General features: G+C 37.0%; 1 protein-coding gene across 1 annotated transcript in view; it reads right to left on the reverse strand.

The window, feature by feature from the left end:
• Positions 1-1,558: 1,558 nt before the first annotated feature.
• LOC111513108 (uncharacterized) overlaps positions 1,559-25,668 on the reverse strand; it is a 102,851-nt gene continuing 78,741 nt past the window's right edge. The window contains exons 11-15 of the mRNA XM_074179105.1: positions 21,427-21,849; positions 20,693-21,363; positions 15,487-16,974; positions 15,322-15,434; positions 1,559-10,838 (exon numbers count right to left, since the gene is read on the reverse strand). Of these exons, the coding sequence (XP_074035206.1) occupies positions 10,577-10,838; positions 15,322-15,434; positions 15,487-16,974; positions 20,693-21,363; positions 21,427-21,849 (2,957 nt within the window). The 3' untranslated portion in view covers positions 1,559-10,576. The remainder of the gene's footprint in view (positions 10,839-15,321; positions 15,435-15,486; positions 16,975-20,692; positions 21,364-21,426; positions 21,850-25,668) is intronic.

The raw sequence follows: 25,668 nt of genomic DNA on the forward strand, positions 1-25,668 counted from the left end.
GAAATATTTTTCCCATTTTCTTCTCCTAACAGTATCTCCAGGAAACTTATAAACTCCCATTTCTTCGCACCCGAAAGAAGCACAACGACCCGTTTCTCTGAATAAAAACGAAAAATCACAAATGATCCCATATAACCAACGTATCTTTTGATGACAAACACTTAGCGCCCTCTATGTACAACAAATTGACAGTTTGCTTTCCCATTGTGTGTCAATGAAAATTATCTTGGACAGTCAGGCGGCGTTGGAAGTTCTTGACTCCTACCGAGCAACGTCTGAATTGGTAGCAAATTGTCAAAAACGACTCTCCTCAATAGAATAACTTAACATGTCTCTGGTCTGGATTCCTGGCCATACTGGCCTGGAAGGCAATGAGGCTGCTGACTCCCTTGCAAAGGAGGGTGCTGCAAGTAGCTTCATCGAAACAAAACCGATCATTGCCATCGCTTTGGGCTTTGCCAAACAAAGATTGAACACCTGGATGGCAAGAAGATTTATGGACTTCTGGCAGAATCTTCCAGGAATGGCTCACTCCAAGGCGTTTATTCACCCTTCGAAACTTGATACTAAACAGTTGTTGGACTACAGTAGAGATGAACTACGATGTCTAACAGACCTTCTTACAGGTCACTGTCATTCGAATCAGCATTTACAGAGACATGTACCATCGGAAGACAGTGTGTGTCGCCTTTATTTGGGAAATCATGAAACAGTAGAGCACATTCTTTGTGCCTGCTCCGCTGGGGACCGAAACAGGTTTTTAGAGTTTGGCAGGACCGTACTCTTACCATCTGACCTGAAAGACCACTTACCATACAAACTGTGTCTCTACCGCTGCCAAAACTGCCCATAAATTAACTTTGCATTTGGCAATGATAGTGTTAATGAACGCACTGTTCGATGTTGGTTTAAGAAATATCGTTCCGAAGATTATAGCCTCAAAGATGAGCCCCGAAGTGGTCGACTTACAGTAATCTAGAACGTCGACTTGATTGGTCAGTCTCCACCAAGCTCCTCTGGTGAAGGAGATTGTCCTATCACAAACGATGCGTGGGATGGCGGAAGGACTGGGTGTTATCTCTCATGCGGTTTTTGATGTTTATGGACGTATTGAAAAGGTCAGGAAGCTCGAAAAGTGGGTGCGCCACGATTTGAACATTCGACAGAAATTGTCACGTCGATTCTGTTTTTCTTTGCTTTTGCGCAACCAAAAAGAAACTTTTTGGATGAGATTGTCACGAGTGATGAAAAGTTGATTCTCTACAACAATAGGAGACGTTCAGGACAGTTGTTGAACACTGATGAGCCTACCAGATACTTCCCAAGTGTTTGCTATTTGATTTTTTCTACGCCAAAGGTACCAGTTCAACCTTTCATCATCTTTTTTGTTCAAATGTTCATTTTGTTGACGTAGAGACAAAAATGGCTTGTTGGTGCTTTACTGAAATGTAATTAAAATTATTTCATACGGTTTCCTGAACCTTTATACCTACACTGCTTTTGCCCTTTGGGTATCTGGGATCCTGAAAAAACGAATATAGGTATTGAAAGTCAGATAGGTCAAATAAGCACTTTATTTTTGAATTAACGATTAGCACAGCAAAAAAATAACATACAAAATACTTATGGTTATGATTATAACACTCAACAATGAAAGACTTCCGAAACCACGAATGAATAAAGGAGATAGTTTAGTAAAGTGGTGCAAATGAACTATTTACCTCCATTGCTTAGATTGTGCCAAAAGACGTCTTTGCTCCCTCTAGTATATTGCTGTAGAAGTACACCGATCTGAATTTGCGTATCAGAAAGTTATCACAGTGTTATCAACGTTATAACTCATAAAATATCCCTGAACGACATACTACTACCACACATAGAACCTAGTTTCGAATGTATTCGGCGTAATAAACTATCCTGCATATATTGGTTGACTATCTGAGACGAACTTTTGAGTTGAATTTCGTGATTGTGAATTTTTTCTCAAAATATTGACCTTGAATTCTGAATTTTGACTTTTAATAAAAATATTCATCTTTTGTTTGAAGGTGGTTAACAATATTTCATGATGAATTTCATTAGTTCTAGTCTAATGTGATATAAAATGATTTGAAATCCCTGAAACAACCAATAAAAAAGAGGGAAATTAAAAAAGAATTACAATTGAGTAAAATACAAGAAAAAATTGAAAATTGAACAATTGAAAAGGAATACTTCACGACGTTTCGATTGTTAGTATCTAAAATCGTCTTCGGTGATAAAAAAATTTCAACTTTGAGCTATTATTTGGTGTTTGAGTTTATGAGCGAAATTGTAACCTCATAATAGAAAATGACTTCATCATCTTCGGTTTTGAGAATGAAAAGTTTGTGAACTGGTTGGAAAAACTAGCAGATACTTTATTTCTGACTGAGTTAGAGTAGACCATTGAGTTGATGAAGACGATGAAAGTATGTGAATTCACTGAGATAATCTTCAGGTTCTCTCACGAAACATTGTGATGAAGATGTCTTTTACAATATTGCAATATGCATTTACATTTGCATTTTCATTTCATGTAAGATATGAAGATATTGATTAGTTCGGACTTCCATTGTCTGTTATGATTCTAATATGGTATGAAATCTTTGAAAGAACAAATGAAATTAGAATTAGTAGCTGAAATATCAATTATATCAGGCAATAAAACGTGAAATGAAAATACAATGAAACAAGTGAAATGTTCAAGATGTAAAATGGAAATGACCACAGGGTAAAAAGAAATGAAAAAAAAATTAAATTGAAATGAACAAAAATTTCAAAAAGAAATTGAAAAATTGAGAAAGTTTCATACCAAGTAATTCGGTTTGGTAACTTGGTTCAGAATATTTTTTAATTTTTTCAATTTATTGCTTGTTCCCATTTTTATACTTTATCATTTTTGTTCCATTTTTTTAATTTTTCGCTTATTTTAATTTTTATTATCTTTTTTACTCTGTGGTCATTTTCATTTTGTACCTTTATTATTTTATTCATTTTATTGTATTTTTATTTCACGTTTTATTCCTTGATATACTTGATATTTCAGCTATTCATCATAAATGAATTTATTCTTTCATAAATTTCAAATCATATTAGAATCATACAAGTATCAGACAATGGAAGTCCGAACTAATAAACCACTTTTGAAACATAAAAAATAATCAACCAATATGTTACATTTTGTTTTATGAGAGAGAGGACATTGTTAGATCAAGATCTTCAGATGATGTGGTGCTGCAGGTTTTTTCGGGTTTTCCTGCAGCTGAAAAAGCAAATGCGCCACTGGAATCAATGAAGTTGTCCCGGAGCGCCAATTAATTTTTATTGTTGTATGTATTTTATTTTTATCGTTGTTTTAATAAAAATTTCATATATTGATAAAAAAGTGAATTATCGTTGATATACTGGTGAGAGAATGTCAAAAAATAGTAGAGATTTTCTTGAAAACAACAAAGAAAACACTTTTAGAAAAACAAATAGTCAGATCTGATCATGACGTAAATCTCCTAAAAAGTCTTTAGCTCTGTGGAATATGGAAAGTAGATAGTATGATGTATTTGTTTTTTCTCCAGTATGAAAAAATTCACAACCAGTACGTTTTCAAAACGATCAAGCATCTATTAGGAAATGATAATAAAACGTGTTGGTATTACATTTGGTATTTCTTCCATCCTTCAATTTATGAATTCAAGTGGGAGAATGGATTCCATTTCGAAATATCCATGTGTGGTAGTAATTTGTGATCAGACACGACTTCAATCTTTCGAAACTTACAGGAATTCATTGCTATACACTTTTTCCTGTAGAGAAGTTCGATCAACTAGATATAAAATATCAGAGAAAAACTAAAACTTCGGTATTGAGAGTGCAACATTAGACGAGAAAGTGCAACACTAGAAATATCTCAACGAGAAATAGTTAAATTTATGTAGAAAAATCAGTCTCATATACAAGCCTTTATCAAGCTGTTCAAAAACAGCATAAATTTCTTTACTCTATTCTTCAAAATTTATATACATTTCTATTTAATGGACATTTTCATACATACAACTCGAATGATTTCAAATGATACCGAATAAAGGGCTGGATGATCAATATGCCAAGTTTCGATGATTGAGAAGAAGTTTTTCGCCATATGAATGATTTTTGGTATATTGACCATAATAGATACATCATTATAAGGCATATAGAAGGAAATGATAATCGATGTGTGATAATTCATTAACAACAAATGTGAATTGAGCAGTCAAAATAATTCGTATAAACGTGTTATGAACATTTTATTACACGCTTTTTTGAAACCATACTCTGGATTGATTGTTCGATGTTTAGAATATTTAATGTAATTATTAGTTATCGACAATGGCTCAAGAAAAGAGGAAGGACAATATATAGTTTGACAGATGTTATTTCCAGTGGTCACTTTCAAATTGAAAAACTGGGTTATATAATAGTTTCTTTTTCATGACTATTGAAAAAAGCGATAACTTTTTGTTGAGTAAGCAAAAAATCACAACTTATATCCTCATTTGAAATGAATTCTCTCTGATTCATCAATCGACGTTTTTAAGTGTTGAATTTTTTCAAGCACCTCAGTGTAGTGATCAAAAAGCACTGAGCAGAACGGTTTTTCTGAGTGGTCAGATTTTTGGAAGTCACACTACCTGTGGGGAAAAGTTTCGTGTTGTTGAACTGTTTGGTATGAAGCTTCATTAAGCTTCGACGGGTGAATGAACGCCTTGGAGTGAGCCAATCCTGGAAGATTCTGCCAGAAGTCCATAAATCTTCTTGCCATCCAGGTGTTCAGTGTTTGTTTGGTAAAGCCCAAAGCAATGCCAATGACAGGTCTGATGAGGCAGCTTGCAGCACCCTCCTTTGCAAGTGAGTCAGCAGCTTCATTACCGTCCAGGCCAGTATGACCAGAAATCCAGACCAGAGACAAGCTGTTAAGTTTTCCTAATGGGGAGACTCGTTTTTGGTAGTTTGCTACCAATTTAGACGTTGCTCGCTGTTCGCTTGACTGTCCGAGAATATTTTCAGTGACTTGTGAGTGGGGTGGGATTTATCCAATCCCTCCGCACACAATTCAATAGCGTAACGTTCCTAACCAGATAGATAACTTTGTACTGGGTCTGCGACTAAAAACACCTGCACCAGAACCGGAAGGTGTTTTCGATCCATCTGTGAACCAACAACTATCTGCTCTTGATATTTCCTTCTCCCGGAGGATCCAGTCCTCTCTACTCGAGAATTGTACTCTGTAAGGCAGTTCGTAGTTGACAGTTGGAGGCATAAAATCAGAGGTCATTTCCAGGATGATGTGACTTCCAATGCACAATGTGCAATTGGCAATGTGCCCAAGTCTGTATGCAGTCCATCTAGCCTCTCTTCAGAAAAATGAGGAGAGGAGGTAGATCTAAAAGGATCTCCATGGCAGCCGACGGTGTGGTACTGATGGCACCACTGATAGCCAGATTAGCCTATCTTTGTAAGCCAGAGAGCTTCGCTTGGGCTGTTTTCTGTAAAGCCTTCGGCCACCAAACAATTGCACCAAGCGAGCGTTTCAGGTGAGTCTTCTATCAAGGACAATGCCAAGATATTTTCCCTCCGTCCCAAATAGAATGACCACAACATTGAGGGAAAGTGGCGTTAGATTGTCCAATTTTCTCCTGTTGGTGAAGGGGATTAACACAGTTTTGCTGGGGTTGACACACATCTGCTCCCTCAGGCACCAACTGTGAGTAACGTCCAACGCGCTTTGGAGGATATTACACGCTACCCTTCCTGATATTGACCTTGCCAGAATGACAAGGTCATCTGCATAAGCTCGCAAATCGACTTTTCTTCTGTCGAGGGCATCAAGCAGACTATCCACCAGGAGCGACCACAGAAGGGGAGATAGTACCCCACCTTGAGGGCAGCCCCTGGTGACCCAGAACCTAATGGCCTTGCCTTGAAGATTTGTAGTTGCAGTACTGTTTACTAGCATGGCATAGATCCAGCCAGTTATGGTCGATTCTATGCCCTTCCTAGCCAGAGACAATCCTATAGATTTAGGTAGTGCATTGTCAAATGCTCCTTCAATATCAAGAAATACAGCATCCACAATTTCTTTGTTGTCGAGGGATTGGGAGATTTTCTCAACAGGGTTGTTTAATGCTGAATCTGACGATTTGCCGGTTTAATAAGCATACTGGTTGTTATTCAGGGGGATACATATAATGCTACCCTTCTGATATTCTTCTCAAGTCCTTTCAGCAGGAAGGATGTAAGGATGATTGGTCGTACCGATTTCGGGTTTGGGTCTCTCCGGCCATTTGACTATGAGAAAGCTCTGTTCAAAGTCAGTGCCGTGTGAGCTCACAAAAACAAGAACGTCTTGATTCTGGGCAGTGTTTGGCCATGTTTTTACATAACTGTTCTCTCCTTTTTTATTTTCAGTCAAGTAAGGACAAAATATAGGACACAGTTCAGCAATATTGTATTTTTCCGCTGGCCAGAAAGTGGACAAACAATAGTTCAGTATCAAATTATTGTCGGTGAACATCGGAGTGTTTGATTTTTCGGCGGGTTTGTTCTTGGAGCTATTCTGAAAGTTCTGTTACGGTGCCAGGTTCGGCTAGCTGGTCATTTCGACTGAAGAAATTGTGAAATTGCTTATACTTCCTTATCTCAACTTTTCTTCCCAACCAAGTTTACCGAGTAAACAAAAATTGGACCTACAAGCCAAGGAAAAGTATCAACAACAAAATCTCAATCTGTGAGCATAATTTAGATTCCACAAATTTCAAACTGAGCGAAGAGGGAATAATGATAAACCAAAATTTTTGAGTCGATATGTGGATGAAACATGGATCCGTCATTTCACTCCGGAATCAAAACGATCTTCATCTGAGTGGAAAACAACTAGCGAACCTCGTCCAAAGCGCCCGAAAGCACAAGAATCGGCAGGAAATGTTATGGTTTTTCAGATATGGGTCGTGTAGTATTCATTGACTATCTTGAGAAGGGAAATATCATCCACAATGAATATTATATAATAATATTGGAGCATTTGAAGGCCGAAGATGCAAAGAAAACGACCCCATATGGCAAAGAAAAGAGTTTTGTTTCATCAAGACATTGAATCGTGTCACAAGTCAATCAAAACAATGGCAAAACTACAAGAATTGAACTTGGAATTGCTTCCACATCCACCGTATTCGCCAGATTTGGGTCTCAGCGACTACTGCTTGTTCACAGACCTCAAAAAAATACTGATAGGTAAGATTCTCAAATGAAAAGGTCATTGCTGAAACTGATGCCTAGTTTGAGGTAAAATATAAATCGTGTTGCAAAAGTGGTAATGAAATGCTAGAGGGATACTGAAATGATTGTGTGGTTCCTGATGGAAATAAAATTGATGAATGAGATCTTCATTAAAAGCAACATGATGAAATTAATATAATGATTATTTTTTTTGTAACGGTTCCCTATAATGAATGGAACGACGATGATTCATTAATCTTATGGTAATACAAATTTCAGAGAAGGATAGTGCCAAAATTCCTTTAGGATGAACACATTTTCAGTCTAAGTTGTTATACAGCTAGATCGACCGATTCACGTATTTTTTCAACACCTGAATATTAATTTGAAATATTCTGTTAATGGTCTGCAAATCAAAAAAAAATCACCACAGGTAACTGTTGCGATATTCTGAATGATGATACTGTATGCCTTGAATAATATAAGAGGGGTTTGTGAATATTGGTAAGAAACTTGCTTTTGGTGGTTCAAAATATGATTAGTTGGGCAACTTTTCGGTTTTCACAATGGCATTGAAACTAATGGCTATACACTTCTGTTGAAACTGACCTAAGATCTGTCCACTATTGACATCGGTTGATCCAGTAGACATAGGCAACCATAGACCAATCATCATCTCATGTTACTTTGGTTGAACTATTCGAAATAATATTATGTGTCATCTATTAATCAGTCAGAAACAACATTTCCCAGAATCAGCACGGCTCCATGACGAGATCTACAGTTGTCAATTTGGGCCCAAAGAAGCCATTGTATGGTGAATCATGTATTGCGTTTTTGTAAAACTGTTCAGTGGAAATCTCACAAAAAACTCACAATAAAGCTTTTTTTGAATACGTTAGTTATGGATTTTCATCAAGAATCGGCCAATTGCATCAGATGTCATTTCACCTCAAGTGTCTCGGAGGGGTTTAACTTGGGTCGGCACCTGTTTCATTAACGACGTCTCAGTTGAACTAAAATCCAACCATCTTCTATCTGCTAATGACTTGAATATAGACAACCCAATAACATGTATTTATGACTGTATGTCACTCTAGAAATTCATAATAACCCTGATGTTGCGGTGCTCTGATAAAATTGCTTGATAGAGAACAGATCAAAATGTGAAGTTGCAACAGAAAACGCTTTGATAACTCAATTCTTGAAAAATGTTTGAGATTTGAGGATATGGGAGTTAGGTATGTTTATTAGCAGAGGAGCCCACGATGCAAAATGGGGATTTACTCTAGGGTCATTGAGACATATTAGGTTGCAAAGCTTAGATGATAAGAATAAAAAATTGTCATATAATATATCGGTGGGGAAAGCGGCTATAGATTTTTAAATATGTAGAAAAATACTGTTGCATGGACATACTCGAGCGCGTCAGATATTGATAGCATCAATGTCCTACGTATTTTTAATAATGTTGGTATATCAATCTGATCGTTTGCATGATGTGGGTGGTTGTACGTAAGGGTTGAAAGCGAAAAGAAAAAAATTTAAACGAGCGCGTCAGATTTTCTAAGGGGGTGGTGTTAAATACAACAAAAAAAGCTCTCATTCAATAATCTGACGATTTCGATATGACGCAAACTCGCGGCCATTATTATGATGTGCAAAAAAAATTCTCCATTCTGAAATACACAAGCGCGTCAGATTAGAATATATATTGTTCATCTTTATATTTTAGACGTGCTGTCTCATAATGTGACGATTATCTAGAGGGATTCGCCTAATCTGACAAAAACAATATTTTTTTTAAATATTTTTCTGATTCATTGAACTAAATCGATTGAAAATCTCAGGAAATAGCATGCAAATAAATAAGTGTATGTTTTGTAAGTAGAATACTTGTATTCATAAAAAAATTATTTTGAAAAATGCTCAAAAAAATTTAATTCTTCATAATCAATCAATTAATTGATGAAGAATAGAGAAATGAAACTTTCTATGTTTTTTACCACTTTTATTTGTAACTAACGTTACTGCAGTTTCGTCCTATAGGGACATTTTCAAACTTATACAATATATGAGTATATAACGAATAAGAGTGGTAAAAAACATAGAAAGTTTAATTTCTCTTCTCTCCATTATGATTTCCTACCACGTAGTAACGGCTACATCCATCAATTAATTGATCAATTAATCATCACCTTCAACTTCATCACGAACGAGTTTCTGTGATCAGCTGTGATGGCGTCATGGCAACAGAATTTAAAGTGGGAACGGAGTGAGAGAATGCTAGATAGAGAAAAAGTGAATAGAGAATAGAGAAATAGAAACTCGGAGAGAAAAATATAGGTATCACACAGCTCCACGCATTAAACTTTATCGACGAATTTTTGTTATTTCGGCTTGCGGAAACCGTCAGATTGAATATTTTGCGTTATCCTTGAATTATTTCCTTCAAAATGATAAAAAATTAGCTACGCTCAAAAATGTCGAAATGACGTTATTTTTTCACAACTTTCTTTACGTCACTCTCAAATTGTCAGATTACTGAAATATACACTTTTAAGCAGCTAATTAACTCACCCTACCTTAATCTGACGTGCTCGAGAATTTCTGATAATAATTTTTTCATTACTCATCTGATCCTTTATCTCTCACAGGTGACCTTATATATGGGGCTCATATTTGGTGGAGGTACTTAACCGGGTACAATGTATCCCCCTGTATATTAATCTGCCGCGCTTTAGTAAATCCCGAAATCCCCGCTTGGGTTCCCCTATTATAATGGCAAATTAACTTTTACTGAACACATTGACTCTGAAGTTTAGGTTGCGATGAAAGTACTTATTGACTGTGTTGGAAAAACTGGTCGAATTTCAATCATATGGCAAGAATAAAAATATTGCATAATACTTCCATGAAAAGTAAATTGCAGTACGCCATAATAATTTGGCCACTTTCCTATCAATACGCTATTGCAACCATATAACGTATTCCACCAAAATGTCTTGGATGAATGTTCTACAAGTGTAATAGATACTATCCCAGTAGGGAAAATAACATCTATGAAGTTTCAGAAACTCTTGATCACAATCATCAAAACAGAGATGTGATAGTAAATAGTTTTTGTGAGCCCAAAAGATATTGTGAGCTACTCAAAAGTATAAGAGGAATTCCACATCGATCAATTGTTTTGTTATTGTCCTCCCTCAATGTTATTGAGCAAATATGTCGACATTAATAAAACTTTCGTTCATATCATTATCATGAAATTGGTACAGTTATATTTAACAGATCAATCATTCTCTGGCTAATCAGAATGACCATGACCTGGTAAAAGGACTTTCAGTGATTGGTCTTGAGATGAGGCATAATCCTCTCTTCTGTACTTATCCCTTGTTGAACCACCACCCTGCAATTTTCCTATACTGTTACTTTTCCGAATTTCAACTTTGATATCTTTCGACGGCTGTAGAAGTGGAGACGTAACTTTCGAAGAATCTTCGTCACTGTCCGATGGGCTCTGGTTTCGATCTCTCTTTCGAAGGCTCTGCTCAAGTCTACGCAGGAATCTGGAAAGGTGGGTCATAATCATACGATAAAACAACAAAATATCTACATTCCACAACAGAAAACAGTTTTACTCTGCAATTAGGTTGTGTTATATAGAGTAAGAGCAACTAAAATGAAAAAAACTCATTCATATGAATAAAATTCATATCCGATGAAGCCATTCATGTAGAACATAAGAACCGCAAGATTTACGAAATATAGTGACCATTGTAACTGAGCAGGACTCTGAAGGTTACAGAAACTTCTCCAAATGAATGGAAAACAGTCAGTAACTGACGAGGGCGACGCTCGGAGCTCCGACGCCCGAGATGCTGAGCCAAGATATAAGCGCCGGAGTTGATGCAGCATCTCGTGAAGCACCATCTGTTTGCCAAGAAGAGGGTTTTCTTTCAAAGAAGTTGTGAATACCAGAAAAAGTGTATTCTTGGAGAAAGTAAAGGCTTTGAGTGGGGAGCTTTCGAAGAGAAGAGCAATAGTGTTGTTGTTTTGTGGCTATTTTATTGACAATGGTTTGATCCAATTCAGTTTCGAGCAGTTTAATTTCGAATTTCTCATTTCGCTGATCCAGTGATGTGGAGAATCATTGCATCCGAGATTACTCGGAAGAAAACGGTGAAGGCAAACGTAGAAACAACAGTTACAACAAAATTGGACCAGTTGTACAATTTTTAGTCAAAACTCTTGGGCTTAATGGGTTGAAAACTTTAGGCAACACCTGTTTCATAAATACAATGTTTCTCAAAAACGTAATGGTAAATGTTGAAGCAGGATATCAATACTAGTGATTCTAATATCGATGGTGCTTCGATCAAAGCATTCGCATACGTTATCCAGGGGTTGAGATTCATCTGATGAAGCAGTGAACACAGTCACTTCGAGAAGTCAGATCCAAAGTTTTGCCACTCAGTTCATGGGTTATGCCCATCAAGACGCTCGGGAGGTCCTTCGTTATCTATTAGAAGGTTCACCTGAGGACGTTTATAAAATCAATGAGGAAGCTACATCGATGTTAACGGTGGGTGACGAAAAATTGAACGACAGCGAAAAAGTACGAGAGTCATCGCTTATATATTTATGGTGTATAACTCGAATCCAATATAGAGTGCACACACTGTAAACACTCATCAGTAACAATCGATCACTTCTGGGTTTTGTTGCTCACCATTCCATAAAGAATTGGCCAATTGAGATTGCCGCATGGCTTGCATTCCTTAACAAGAGAGAAGACTCTGGATGGAGATAAAAAACTGACGTATTCGAAGTACAAGGAAAACAGAAAATGCACAAACTCTCTATTTATCCATAAGTTTCCCCTTATTTTTGTGTTCATTTGAGAAAAACTCTCCAACGGAAAGATTCAAAGGGAAATTAAATGTGCCATCGAAATGTGCCTCTGGAAGTATCAGATATGAAAGAATATTTCTTCATGGTCATGCTCATGTGATATTTATATTCGATATGGATTTTCCAATTTTATTTTGATTTTCATGTAAATATTAATTCGCTATGAATTGTGTTATTAAAGAACATCGCGGGGGAGAGGAACCTGCGGATTAACCTGGAAACCGTTGGTCAGTAGAAAAGGGGTGGGTTGGCAAGGAATCTGTGAGTTCTACTTTCTTTTCCATGTCAAGAAAGAGTTCGCATTCCATTCTTAGAAAGGTATTCCCGTTTATTAATATTTTTATTCACAGGCAGATTAATATTTTTTTCACATATTCATTTTGACTCTCATTGATTTTATCACATGGCTTTTTATCGATAATTGAGTACGGAGGTCAATGTCTTACTTGAATTAGATTAAGCTGGAGTAGACTTTTTCAAGGCTAAGGAAATATATCTCTCTCACTGAAGTTATTAATAGTTTAATACGTATCATTAATTGTATTGTTTTGGTACATTTGTAGTGTGTTTGAAATGAAAAGTTGCATAGATTATGCAAGGCAAAGGACCATGATATTTTTTATTATGAAAGATTCAATAGCGATTGTTGGTGAAGTCAAACTAGCGGCATTATATATCATTTCATATAATTTCGTTCACGTTGCTGAGATTGTGAAACTGCTTTTCTCTTATCGTCTTTGTTTAGATATTCAAATCTTCGGCTGCTTTGCTTTCTTTGTGATGGGATAACTTATCAAGGAGATATTATGGAATGTTATAATTGTTATTACATTCTTTATTTAAAATCACGTACTTTCATTTTTCTGGACTGAGAAAAAATATCTTTCTCTCACAGTGAGAGAAAATGCCTTAGCCGACTGAGTTTGTGGATGAATAATTACCTAGAAAATAAGAACAAATCGAAATTTCAGTTGAAGCAGAAAAAAGCCTCGTTCTGGAACCATAAAGAGAATTTATGGTCCGTGACCATGAGAGAGCGGGCATTGGAGCATTTCTCTTTATGGCAGCTGCCCGAGCAGCTGATGAACTCGGTATGGTTTTCGACACTGAACGAGGTGACCACAACTCTGTCACCGAGTTGTAACCTGTTCAGCAAAAAGCTCAGATAAAAGCCGCAGAGATCACCTTACTTCTGAGGAAACACAAGTATGAGCCGATGCATGGGGGTTTTCTTCAATAACATTGGAGACCTTGGCTTATCAGAGCGCCTGACCTCTCAGGTCGAGTTGGCTGAAGTCGGAAACTGAGGGGGTCATCATGACTTGCCAGGATGGTGTCTTCAACACCTTAGTCTACCGTAGTCGCGTGATGGGTATAGAGCTTCCTGACACAAGGTGCAGGGCCTGTCGAGAGGCGCCCGAGACCCTTATGCACTTGCTATCAGTATGTCCAGCATATGCGGTCTCGGCCTCTATCCATCGACGTAACGCGGCCCTAAGAGTGCTATATTAGCATCTACGGCACTCTTACGGTATTGACGAGACACCGGTGTTGCCCTACGCTCCGGGGGATATTGAATCCGTTGTGGGTAACAAAAAGTGCCGAATTTATTGGAATTATTCGTTCCCCACCCTTAGGCTCATACAAGCTAATAAGCCTGATGTGATCCTTCTCGACCACCAGAGCAAAACGATATTTTTCGTGGAGTTTTCAGCTCCTGCCGAGACTAATATCGTCAGAAAAGAGGAGTTAAAACGGATAAAATATCGAGATTTTCTCTTCGAACTCCGCAGACTCTATCCAGATCACTTTGTCGAGATGGTTGTTCTGATTATTGGAGTCCTTGGTGGAATGATGTCCATTCTACTCTCAAATCTTAAAATAATATCGGCTTATCGCACAAAGGCAGAAATCTTAGACGCACAGATGCAGAAGTCTGTCATTCTTGGATCACTGCGCTTGCTCAGGGCACATGATTCTCGGACCCAATGATCACTTACTCCAAGTTGTGGGGAGTGGGCATTGGTTGATAATGCTGGCGCGCCCTCCCGAATGTATCGGGGCTTCGGGGGATAAGGCCTGACCAGTGCACACTACGGTGAAAAAAAATTATTCATTTATTTCGCCTATTGGAAATTACATAACAGTGGATGATTATATCAGTACAATAACAAGAAAAACGTCATGAGATTCAGTGCTTTTCATATACATATATTCACACACAAGTATTTATCTGAATAATTCAAAAAGAATTGAGATAAAAAGATGAAAACTATATGTAGACACATAAAAGTAGCGAAATACTACAACAGTAAAATTGAGGGTCATGGTTATAATTGAAAAGTTCAAAATGATGGTAATGTCGAATATTGACAAGATCGTTGAAGAAGGCAAAAAAATACCTGACCTAAAATTCCTCAAGGGCTTAGAAATGTTTTTCTATGAGAGCAGCTTTCAGTCTTGATTTGAAAATATTGATATTTGGCGTATTTTTTACCGAATCATCAAGCTTATTGTAATATTTTGGTCCAAGAAAATGGTGGCTTTTTTGGTATATGATGGTTCGGTGCATATGGAGTATTAATGAGTGTTTAGAGCGGGTCGGGTATTGATGCTGATTAGATATAAAATTATATATACGCCTGCCAAAATTCTACTTAAGTTTTTGTTATAAACCCAAAGCTCAAGCTTTCGTTTTACTTGAAACATTTACTTGGGAGCAGCCTTTGTCGTGAAGTGAATGGGTGTTTTTGTGACGAACGTGTAGTTTCAATTGATGCATTAGAGTTGAGAGTATGTTCAATCACTCAACTTCAATCTCAATATTTGGGCAAAGTATAATATATTTTCAGGCATTGATCATATAAATTGTATTCATATCAGAATCTGATCTGATCGAAGTTGAAAGTTATGAAAGCAAGTCGTCTATTACTATCCAAACAACTTGTGATCAGAATTGGTTGATAACGAGCCCCTTGTGATGAGGGCAAATGACTACATCTGGAATGAAATTCGTTTAATATGATCACGGAATAATTCTGAATCAACAACAGAAATACATGTATTTTCAATAGAGTTCAATCTGAAAAAAATTTGATACTTAGAATTTATGTTGATGTATTGGTATTCGTCACTGACCTTATTTGATGACTTATAGTACGTAATCTGCTGACTTTTTGGTGACAACCATGATGGTTTTTTGAAAATTCTACTGATTTAGCTAATGAAGGGGTCTCGATATTCTGAATATCCTGAAAAATATGACTAAGAATAACAGCTCTCTCAATTTTCCCAACACCTCACCTGGCATGACTCTCCTGCGGACCTGGAACATTTTTCTCCAATCCATGCAATGGGTGAAGACCATCTTATTGTTTCAGGACTCTGACTGAATGAAGATTGCCTAGTATCTCTCTGAGTGATACTGTCTGAACTTGATGAAGAACTAACTACTTGAGAGCGATTGAGTCTTCGTTTCGGACTTAGTTTTCTTGGTGGCGGAACTTTATACAACGAATCTTTACTGGGAATATCTAAATGACTTAAATGAACCTGTGAAAGAAATTGCGTTGGTTTAGTTGGACTGGGTGTCTTACAGTTGCGAAGCGCTCTTTTCTCTCTTTTCCTTCCGGGCTTTTTGTGATGCAAATGAGTTGTGACATTCACTTTGTCGGAACTTGGAAAGTCATATAATCCATCTGAGTCAGTGAATGGTAGCAAATCCTTATGCCTTCCATAAAACTGTGGTGAAAATCTTCCCATACCGGTGGTGCGGTCGCTGAGAGGACTCTCGCTTCGGGAACTCATGGGACTCAGATGTTTTTCACATCCTGGTGTCTCGCACTGAACCACAATTGAAGGTAACTGCAGAGAGTTTTTACCATTCACTACTAGAGGTGATAGTAGCCGGTCTGTGGGATCGTCCAGACTCGTACACTTGACTACCTTTGGAGTAGTGAGCAAAGAAATCATAGGAAGATCCAACATGGTTTTACAGTTTTCGCTTTCATTCACCATGAACACTTCCAATTCTTTGGCGCTCTTCAACGCACCCTCATCAATTTTCTCATCGATATGATCTGTTCCAATTCCTTCATCGTTGGACTCTGCAAGCTGTTCATCAGATAGAGTTTCAGAATCAGATCTGCCCCGTCTTTGTTCTTTTGTACTCTGTTCAAGCTTATCACATGCTGAAGGACTTGCTGATGATTTCAATACTGGAGTTATTGACTGTCTCCTCTGGGATCCAGCGGAACCATGATCATCCATTTCACCTGGACATAATGGATTGCTAGATCCGCACCTCGAGGGTCCAGGACTCGCCATCGAACTATATCCCGAAGAGCTCAAGTTACTCTCGGAAGCAGTGTGTTCTCCTCTAGAATTCAAAGTAAATGGACTGAGATAAGTCATCCCTGCAGATGGGCCTAGATGACCTGTGGATTTGACAGCAGGAGAGATAGATTCAGTATCAGATTCTATCTCACTCATGTTGTAGGTAATGGTGATCATCGGTGGAACAGAAGGCAAATCAAGTGAAGTAGGTTTATCAAAATCCTTCAGCATTTTTCTTGACTGTTTCGGGGAAGGAAACTGAAAACAGGAATCGTTCGACAGATTTGGTACATGTGGCGGTGGTGATCCTGGAAATGAGATAGATGGTATTTTGGGATGAGTCGGTGACGGTGTTTGAATGATTAGTGTTGGAATTTCCAGAGGAGGAGGATCCACGGTGATTGTTATGACAGGTTTATTCCTCTCTTGTGGAAGTCCAATTGGAGTAGGGCGATTCTGTGAAAGAAAGAAATTATTGAATAGTATTCACATCACACTTTCGTGAAGTATAATCATAGAAAAATGCACGAATTTCACTTTATTTCAAAAACGTTTGGTACACAAAGTGGTGAATAGTAAATAAGTCAATTCTGAAAATAAATGATACAGGAAGTTTCTAAGTTGTTATGTTTTTGTTATATAATCAAGATAAGACATGGCAGTCAAGCTGCTGAATTGCTGATTCGAGCAATCTGAAAAACAGTCCAAAGAAACTTGGCAAGTAATTAATGGCTAAGAGGTGAATCTAATGAAGTACATATGAAGTTTCACTTCTACCAAACGTTCTCAACAAATATCACTGCTCTGTTGCCGAAAAATTACCTGAAAAATTAATTACTCAGAACGATGTGAAATGAAAGTTTCCTCTATTCAATTTTTTTTCAACATTTTTCTTTTTTTCCCACAAAAAGTGACACATGGTTGTTTTCGTTTATTTAGTAAGGTAAAACACCCAATTTTTGACACTGCACCAAAGATTGACACTTCCGTCGAAAATCTCATGGAACAAGGTAATTGATATGACTTTCCCACTTTTTTAAAGAGGGAATTACTCGTGGTTCCATCTAGGATTGTGTATCGGAGGTACAGTAGAAAAAAACTGATTTTGTTAATATGGTCCCCATTTGAGTTCCTAGCGTAAAACTCTTGTGAAATTTCTAAAGACATCAGTTAAGGAGTGTGGTGCAATTATTCCGAAATATTCAACGTGAGCTATATTCTTTTGAACCATACTAATAATTATGGAAAATATAATTGCTCAAAGATCATAATTGAATTGTTATGCTCAAAAATGTCAAGGGTTGATAATTTTAATCAGGGTGTCAACTATTGGTTCAAAAATATACGTAATACTCAAAGATTGACACAAGTGTCAACCTTTGGGTTATTAGCTGAAAAATAATTCTTTTAATATTTCAACTTCCCTTTATGCGTACATTTTTTTCATTTATTTGGCTATTTATTTTACCACTCTTACTGATCTAGAACCAATAGACACATGCGTGTCAACTTATATTCATGTCAACCTTTGTTTTTTTTAGGTTTCGATCCATTGTTGAATCAATTGCTTCTGTTATGGCTACAAAAAACGTCAATTGCTGAAATACTCCTGCGATGATATGAGGGCTGCTTTAGAAGTCTGTGATCGAGGAGTTTCGGTAGCAACATCAGCTAAAAGTGTCTAGGATAACCCTTCTTTATAAATTCAGAGGGGACATTCCCAGGGAATGTGGCATAAGAGGTAAGCCTTCCCTGTCTAAGGATGAAGAGCAGTTATTAGTAAATTGGATCATTCATGTGACAAAGGCAGGGTTTCCAGTTGGAAAAGATCAACTATTGGATAGCGTTCAAAAACTCATGAAAGAACTGGAAAGGGAAAATCCCTTTACAAACAATCGCCCTGGAAAAAAATGGGTTTACCTCTTTTTGAAACGAAATCCAGAAAGAAGTTTCAGGACTCCGCAAAAAGTAACTTCTTCAAGGGCAGCAGTCACTGAAAATAACCTAAGAGATTGGTTCAGCGAAGTTTATCACTATCTGAAATCTAATAAATATGAGGATATTCTAAATGACCCTGACAGAGTACTTAACGCGGATGAGGCTGCATTTTTTTTTAATCCCAAAGGTGACAAAATATTGGCCAGAAAAGGGGAAAAATATTCATCAAATAATAAACTCTGATGAAAAGGAATGTTTAACTCTTTCGATCACTGAAAATGCAGCTGTTCAGTTAGCACCTCCAATGGTCATATTCAAGTGTTCCTGACTCCTGGGCTTCAGGAAAATCAGAGACTGGCTGGATGACAAGGGAAACTTTCCATGAATTCGTAACCAACTTTTTCACCCCTGGTTAGTGGAAAGAAAGATATTTCTGCCAATTATACTTTTCATAGATAGACATGTTTCCCACCTAACATTACACCTTAGCAAATTTTGTGAAAATCACGGCAATATTTTGGTTGCATTTTATACTAATGCAACTAATTTGTTACAACCAATGGATGTAGCGGTATTAAGAATGATCGAGGCTGACTGGAAAGGAAGTAATCATCAGTTCAGACTGAATAATACATCAAATCCAATAATCAAAAATCGGATTTCTGCTCATTGCTCTGAAAAATTATTGATAGCAGACTGGATCCTTCAGTTCTTCGGAATGGGTTCCGCAAGTGCGGTTTAGCACCGGTATTCTGATTGAAGAAACTAGTAGTGAATTAGTACACTCGAATCAATATAATCTTGAAGAGTTAGAAAGGGGATAACTTTTTTTTTATTTATACCTGTAGATAAGATAGCAGCGATCAAGACAAGTTCAACCAGGACAGGTAAAATAGAAGATACATCTCTGTACGAATTTTATAAAAAACTAGAAATCAATATCAAAAAACTAAAAGAGCAAGAATTTGGTGAACCTTCAGAAAAATTTTACAACCATAGTAGAAATACTAAAGAAGATGGTTAAAAGTCAAATGTTATCAAATAAGCTTAAGAAGAAAATGTGGAAACTAACGAAAATAATCAAAAAGATGGCGCACATACTGATTCATTGACCCATATCTCATCCACATCACATAAAACTCCACTCAAAGTAATTAGTGATATTATTATTGAACTTGCTTATAATTCTTCCCCTCTTAAGATCAATAATCAGACCATTCTTTACCCATTCAAAAGAGTTGGCCAGATCCAATTAAACCAAAGAAAAAGAGAGCAATCAGAGAAAAAATTCCTTCGGTTGTGACATCAAAACAATGGCAAGAATATTACCAAAACAAAGAAGATAAAAAGAAAGATGAAGAAATTAAAAAAACAGAGAGCTGGAGAAAGACAAAAAAGAGAAGAACTTCAACATGGATTACAATTGAAAAAAATGAGTAAACCAAAGAAAATGAAAACAGGAAGAAGGAGAGTTTATCATCTGATACTGAAGCATCAGAGAAATGGGAAAATTTCGGTAACAGTAATGACGACATTAGTTTATTCAACTTGTCCAATCTCGACAAAGAAAATGCATCGTTTTCAGAGATGCCTCTCATTGACCAGGAATCTAAAAATGATTTGAGATATATTAACAAAAAAATGATTCAGTATTCAAGGAAAACTACAAGTGTGCTATATGGCTGAATTCAGAATTTATTGCAGAATTCAAAAACCAATTGAAAATACTGGGTAACCATTAAAAAACATAACGAATGACGCCTAGTGCTGGATCTCTACGTGAATAAGAGAACCCTTTGACACCAAAATTATCTGCTTTCACGAAATATGGATATTCTTTTTATTTTTTTTAGATATTTGCCCGCGGACACCCTGTATAGTCGATCACAAAAATTCTGAATCGGATCGAAAATAGAAATGCGCTATTTTGTCAAAAACTTTGATTCAATTCATTTCTGGGAATAATTGTTCCCCCAACCGCATTACAAATTTTGTGTAACCTGTAATAACTAACTTTCGTTGTAGTCCTTGGTTGTAAAGTTACGAGTTATCATTTTTTCTAATCTTCAATTCATACACCAAAGAACCTGTACCAGATTACCCAGAGTATTATTTGAGTACTATATAAATCTTTTTCATAGAAATGTTGACCGACAAGGGAGGAGACTATGTACGTTCACATTATAGACATATGAAACCAAAATTAATAAAACAAAAATATGTATAAAGTACGTACTTTCTGTCTGTACAAAGCTGGATGTTGCATAGCGGCAGCTTCCTCCAAAATGAGTCCATCTTCGGCTTGTGGATCAATGGCAATGTCCGGGCAATGAATATCATCGTCGTCTACATCGCTACTGATAGAAATATTGGGAATTTCAACGGAAATCCTGTCATCGCTTAAATCTGCGTCATCCAAAGAAGACGATGCCGTACTGCGCCTCATGATCGGCGTCAAAGCAGGCGATGGCATTGGCGATGGCAACGGCGTTGGCATTTCCCTAATGGGCGAAAGGCACTTATTGATTGTGCTAGGTATTTCCAATAATATAGAAGGCGGGTGCAATAAGTTACTGCCACTAGAAGGGGATTTGTGCGCGCTAAAAGGGTCGAGAACAGGCACTTCTATGGTACTGTGACGTTGCGAAATGGGACTCTCAGGCGCTCCGCTCGAGAACGAAACAGGTGTATGGATGGAAGAAGTAGACGATTCGTCATCTCCAGCTACGTCATCTTGGGGGCTGGAAGCTGTTGGAGTAGTGGAGGGCGATACTCTCAAAGACGAAGGTAAATTAGCTGCTGCGGAACTAGAAGAGAAGCTTCGGAACATTGCCAGAATAGAATCAGCACTGGCGGGTTTCTGATGACCGTTGGGCAGTCTGTTGTGTCTTCTGTTGATCAGGAGATCTGAAATACTTGTACTCAAAGCACTCGGGATAGCAAGATCAGAGCTAGTGAACGAATCACTACCTTGGTTGCTGGAAGTGCTATTTGGAGACCTCATATCGACGTTTGGAGAGGGGGGAGTGCTAGCCGGTCTAGCGAACATACACCCTAGTCTATTGGTCTGCATGATACCAAGTTCAACTTCGCTTCCCGAACTCATTTCCGCTGAAACTTTATTCAGTAGCCTAGCGAACGTTACCTTCTTCTCCAACTTGGGGTCGAAGAGAGCAGACTGGGCAGTATCGATGAATTTGGTTTCTGCATCCTTTCCATTTCTAGATCCACTGTTACTTTTGCCTATCTCACTCAATTGAATCAATTCGCCCAAACTAACTTTTTTAGAATCCGGTTTGGGCGAAATTAGTTGTTGGAGGATTTGTCGCTTCTCAGCTACATTTTTTTTCGTCGGAGTGGAGTTATTTCGCTTCTTTTTTGGAGATGGTGTACCTACATGGAAATTATATAATTTATATTCTATGGACCTGATTCACGATAATAATTGTCTCATTCATTTTCAAGCAATATACATATACACAGACGTCATATTTCAGAAGGGAAAGTAGTCTCGAGTTTTTGGGTTGACAAATTATGATGTCGCCTCCAAAAACAGAAGAAACATCAATCCATATTAGATTTCTTGAGAAACACTATGTGAAAATTATGTTCGGATGGTGTACTGAGTATTTCAGATTATGATCTCAAATTAATAAAATATTTACAAAGCACGTTGAGTGTTTTTATTCCAGTAATAGTTCTGTATTAGATCAAGTTAAAATTGAGAATGAGAAACTCACAATTCGAAATATTCGTAAATGAATATTCATAAATTGAACTCAATGATGATGTATGAGAACATCAGCTTCAGATTCATTTATATGTATAGAATGGGAAATCTGGGAATGGTTTGATATTGAAATATTCAGTGTATCACCTGAACATAAAATCCATTCAATTATTCCGATCATCACATTGTCTGGTGAAATTTAGGCTGTTGAATAAATTCTAGGTTCGAGTAATTTACAGAAATGATCTAGAACAGACAAATAGTTGATTCAAGATTCCGTATGGAAAAAAAAACAAAGTACTGCATCAACAGAACATATATGATTAACTTCAATAAGGTGATTTAACGGAAACATCAACCACAGACTGAGCATTTCAAATAGAAATTATTTCATATACCAAAACTCAGTCTAGGAGAATAAAATAAACATCCCAAAAGGATCTGTACAATCAGGAACAGGGAACGAACTTATTGGAATGCGTGTCATAAAATACAATGATTTGATGAGGTTGTAATTTTCCGTTGTAATTACTGTTAGTCTGGAGATTCGAAAACTATATAAGTATCTGGTTGTTATAGAACCAACTTACCGAGCGGGTAGTTCCAACAATTATCTAATGCATATAGAACAAAGAAAATAACTTTTATCTATTGCTTTTCAACGTGGTAATACTGCTTCGGTCCTTGGCACTATTCCTTCTCTACATAGTTTTGATGAGATCATGCATGGCCCTCGTTTCAGTACAAACAAACCAAGATATGTGTATTTTCATCAGTCTCTTATCAAGGTTAATTCGCAAGTGAATGATCCACTTTCTTCTCCTTCAGTGCGGTCAATGGACTTAGGTCATTCTTGTCCCCCAAATATTAGCTGCGGTCCTCGTGGTTCTGGTTACCTTTCAGTGAAAAAGCTTCATGAATCAAGAGCCGAATCAATCCCTCTACGAAACCCTTCATCACTTGGAAGGACAGATTGCAGCTTGAGAAATGGTTCTGATACAGATTCTGTGAAACATGTTCTTCTTTACGAATCAGTAGACCGTTGTTCTGAAAATCTTGCGAAGAAAATTGAATAAGATAATTCAGGAAACACTTGCTACATAAATAGCATTTTACAAGTGTTGTTCATGACGAAGGATTTCAAGAAAGAGGTTTCAACGATGAACGAGAATGTTTCCTACTTATTCACCAAACTCAAACAATTGTTTATGCAGTTGTTTCATCTTCCCACTAAGCGATTTCCTTGAGTTTTTGAAGTCCACTAGATACTCGTTAGGACAATAAGAGGATTGCTCCGAATTCTTGGGGTTCTTGTTGAATAATCTTCGTGAGCAAAAAATAGCAGGATCAATACTTCTTACCTATCTCGGTCGAATGGTTCCGTACAGTCTATTTCGTCGTGTGTCAGTAGATCCTTTGCTCAAAAAATCCTCACTTGTTTACTTTGTAGTGAATGTTCAAGAGGTAGCAAAAACGTATAATGTAACTGATAACCAGTCCGTTCACAGCTTATTGTTAAATCATCTGAAAATGGAATTTTTAACAGATGATGATCAACTGTATTGCCAAACATGCGCCAAACTGACTGACTATTATAAAAAAACAAGTATAGCTGAGGCACCAATCAACTTAATACTAATACTGATGATCTTCAAACATGACTCAACCTCTGACGGAAGCACCAAACTCTTACGAAGGTTCGAAATATATGAACACTTCAATTTAGCAGACAACTATTATAATCTTCATACAATCATGACCCACTATGGCTCTGGCGTTGAATCTGGCCATTATTACCCATTGGTCAAAGACGATACAGACTGTTTCAAATTTGACGATAGACGATGAATTTGGCGATGTCTCGAATCTATTTGGAGCCTCTGGAGATACCCTGCAATTTGTTTTACGAAATAGAGGACATTGGCAAATCAAGATTTTCAGATCATGTGCTGCAGGTTTTAATGGGTTTTCCTGCAGCTAAAAAAGCAAATGCGCCACTGCAATAAATGAAGTCACCCTGAAGCGCCAATTAGTTTTTGTTGTTTCATAATTTCATGATTTGTATTTGAACATATACAGGGTGTAACATAAGTACGTTAAAATATTCAAGTCACGTATTACTGAGACAATTTTGAGAAAAAAAGTCTTCATAAACTTGTGTCCGAAAATGCTCCATTTCAGAGATACGGGGTGTTGAAATTGAAATGATTTGTTCGCTTTTTGAAAATAACTCTTGCAAAAAGTAAGTTATTTGCACGAAATTCAGTACGTGGAAACTCAATTTAGTATTAATATTCATGTATTAGTATTAATGTATTCATGTATAATTAATTTCAAATTGCCCTAACTTTTCTGACAGTGAACTATCGGTACTTTTCGTGAAAAAACCTAATTTCCACACTTTTTCCAAGTAAAAAAAAGTACAGTTGCTCAACAACGCTGGAGGTGTTCGTTTTCGAGATATTTACAATTTTCTATATCGATGCATATTACTTAGTTCCTAGGGCGCTAAGTGAAGTGGCTGAGAACATTACAAAAACTAAGTATGTGGTGGATCCCGTCAAAATAAACAACTTTTTTCTTTAAAATCTTCAACGAAGAATGATTCGTTTTCGAAATACAGATTGTTGAAATTTTTCTAAACATGGTAGGTTTTTGCAATTTTAGTTATTTTCATCAAACTGTATACGCAGTATACCCGTATAGACTTCTTCTAAACTGAGCATTATCGAACTGCTAATTAAATCCAAATGAAAAAATAATGTCAGGTTTGATTATTTTAATTAGAAAATGCTAATGCTACATTTCAGAGTTTGTAAAAAAAAAATACGGAGAAGTACTATTTTATTCATCAGGAAAATAAACATATAAATTGAACGAAACAACTATTACAACAACTGTTCAAAGTGCCGACCCCCAACAGTGATATAATCTTCTGCTCTCCTCATCAAAGGATTCCGCACCCGTTGAAAACTGCCCGGAATGTTTCTTATCGTTTCACAGCAAGCTATGATGCGATCCCTCAACATTTCCTCGTTTTCTATCGGGCTGGCATAAACTAGTGATTTTAGGTGTCCCCCTTAAAAAAAAGACGGGATTGAGGTCCAGTGACCTCGGAGGCCAATGTTCAGTGCCTCCTCTTCCTATTCATCGTTCGGGATAAGCTACGTCTGAGAAATTTCTTGCTATCGCACTAAAATGAGCAGAAGCTCCATCGTGCATAAACCAAGAGTGATTTCGGAGACGAATTTGAACATCTTACATAAGTTGGGGAAGCTCGTGTTCCAAATAATGTAGGTTAGCACCTCCATTCAAACGTAAGGGAAGAAAATAGGGCCTAATTAAATAATCCCCAATTATGCCTACCCATACATTAAAAGATAATCTGTTTTGGAAATGAGTTTGCGTTATCGCATGTGGGTTATCTTCTACTCAGATGTGGTTGTTATGGAAGTTCGTGATACCATTTCTTGAAAAATTAG

The sequence above is a fragment of the Leptinotarsa decemlineata genome, unplaced genomic scaffold, assembly GCF_025532065.1.
Source record: "Leptinotarsa decemlineata unplaced genomic scaffold, Ldec_3_MD MMD2_tig00004307_RagTag_RagTag, whole genome shotgun sequence".
Taxonomy (NCBI): Eukaryota; Metazoa; Arthropoda; class Insecta; order Coleoptera; family Chrysomelidae; genus Leptinotarsa; species Leptinotarsa decemlineata.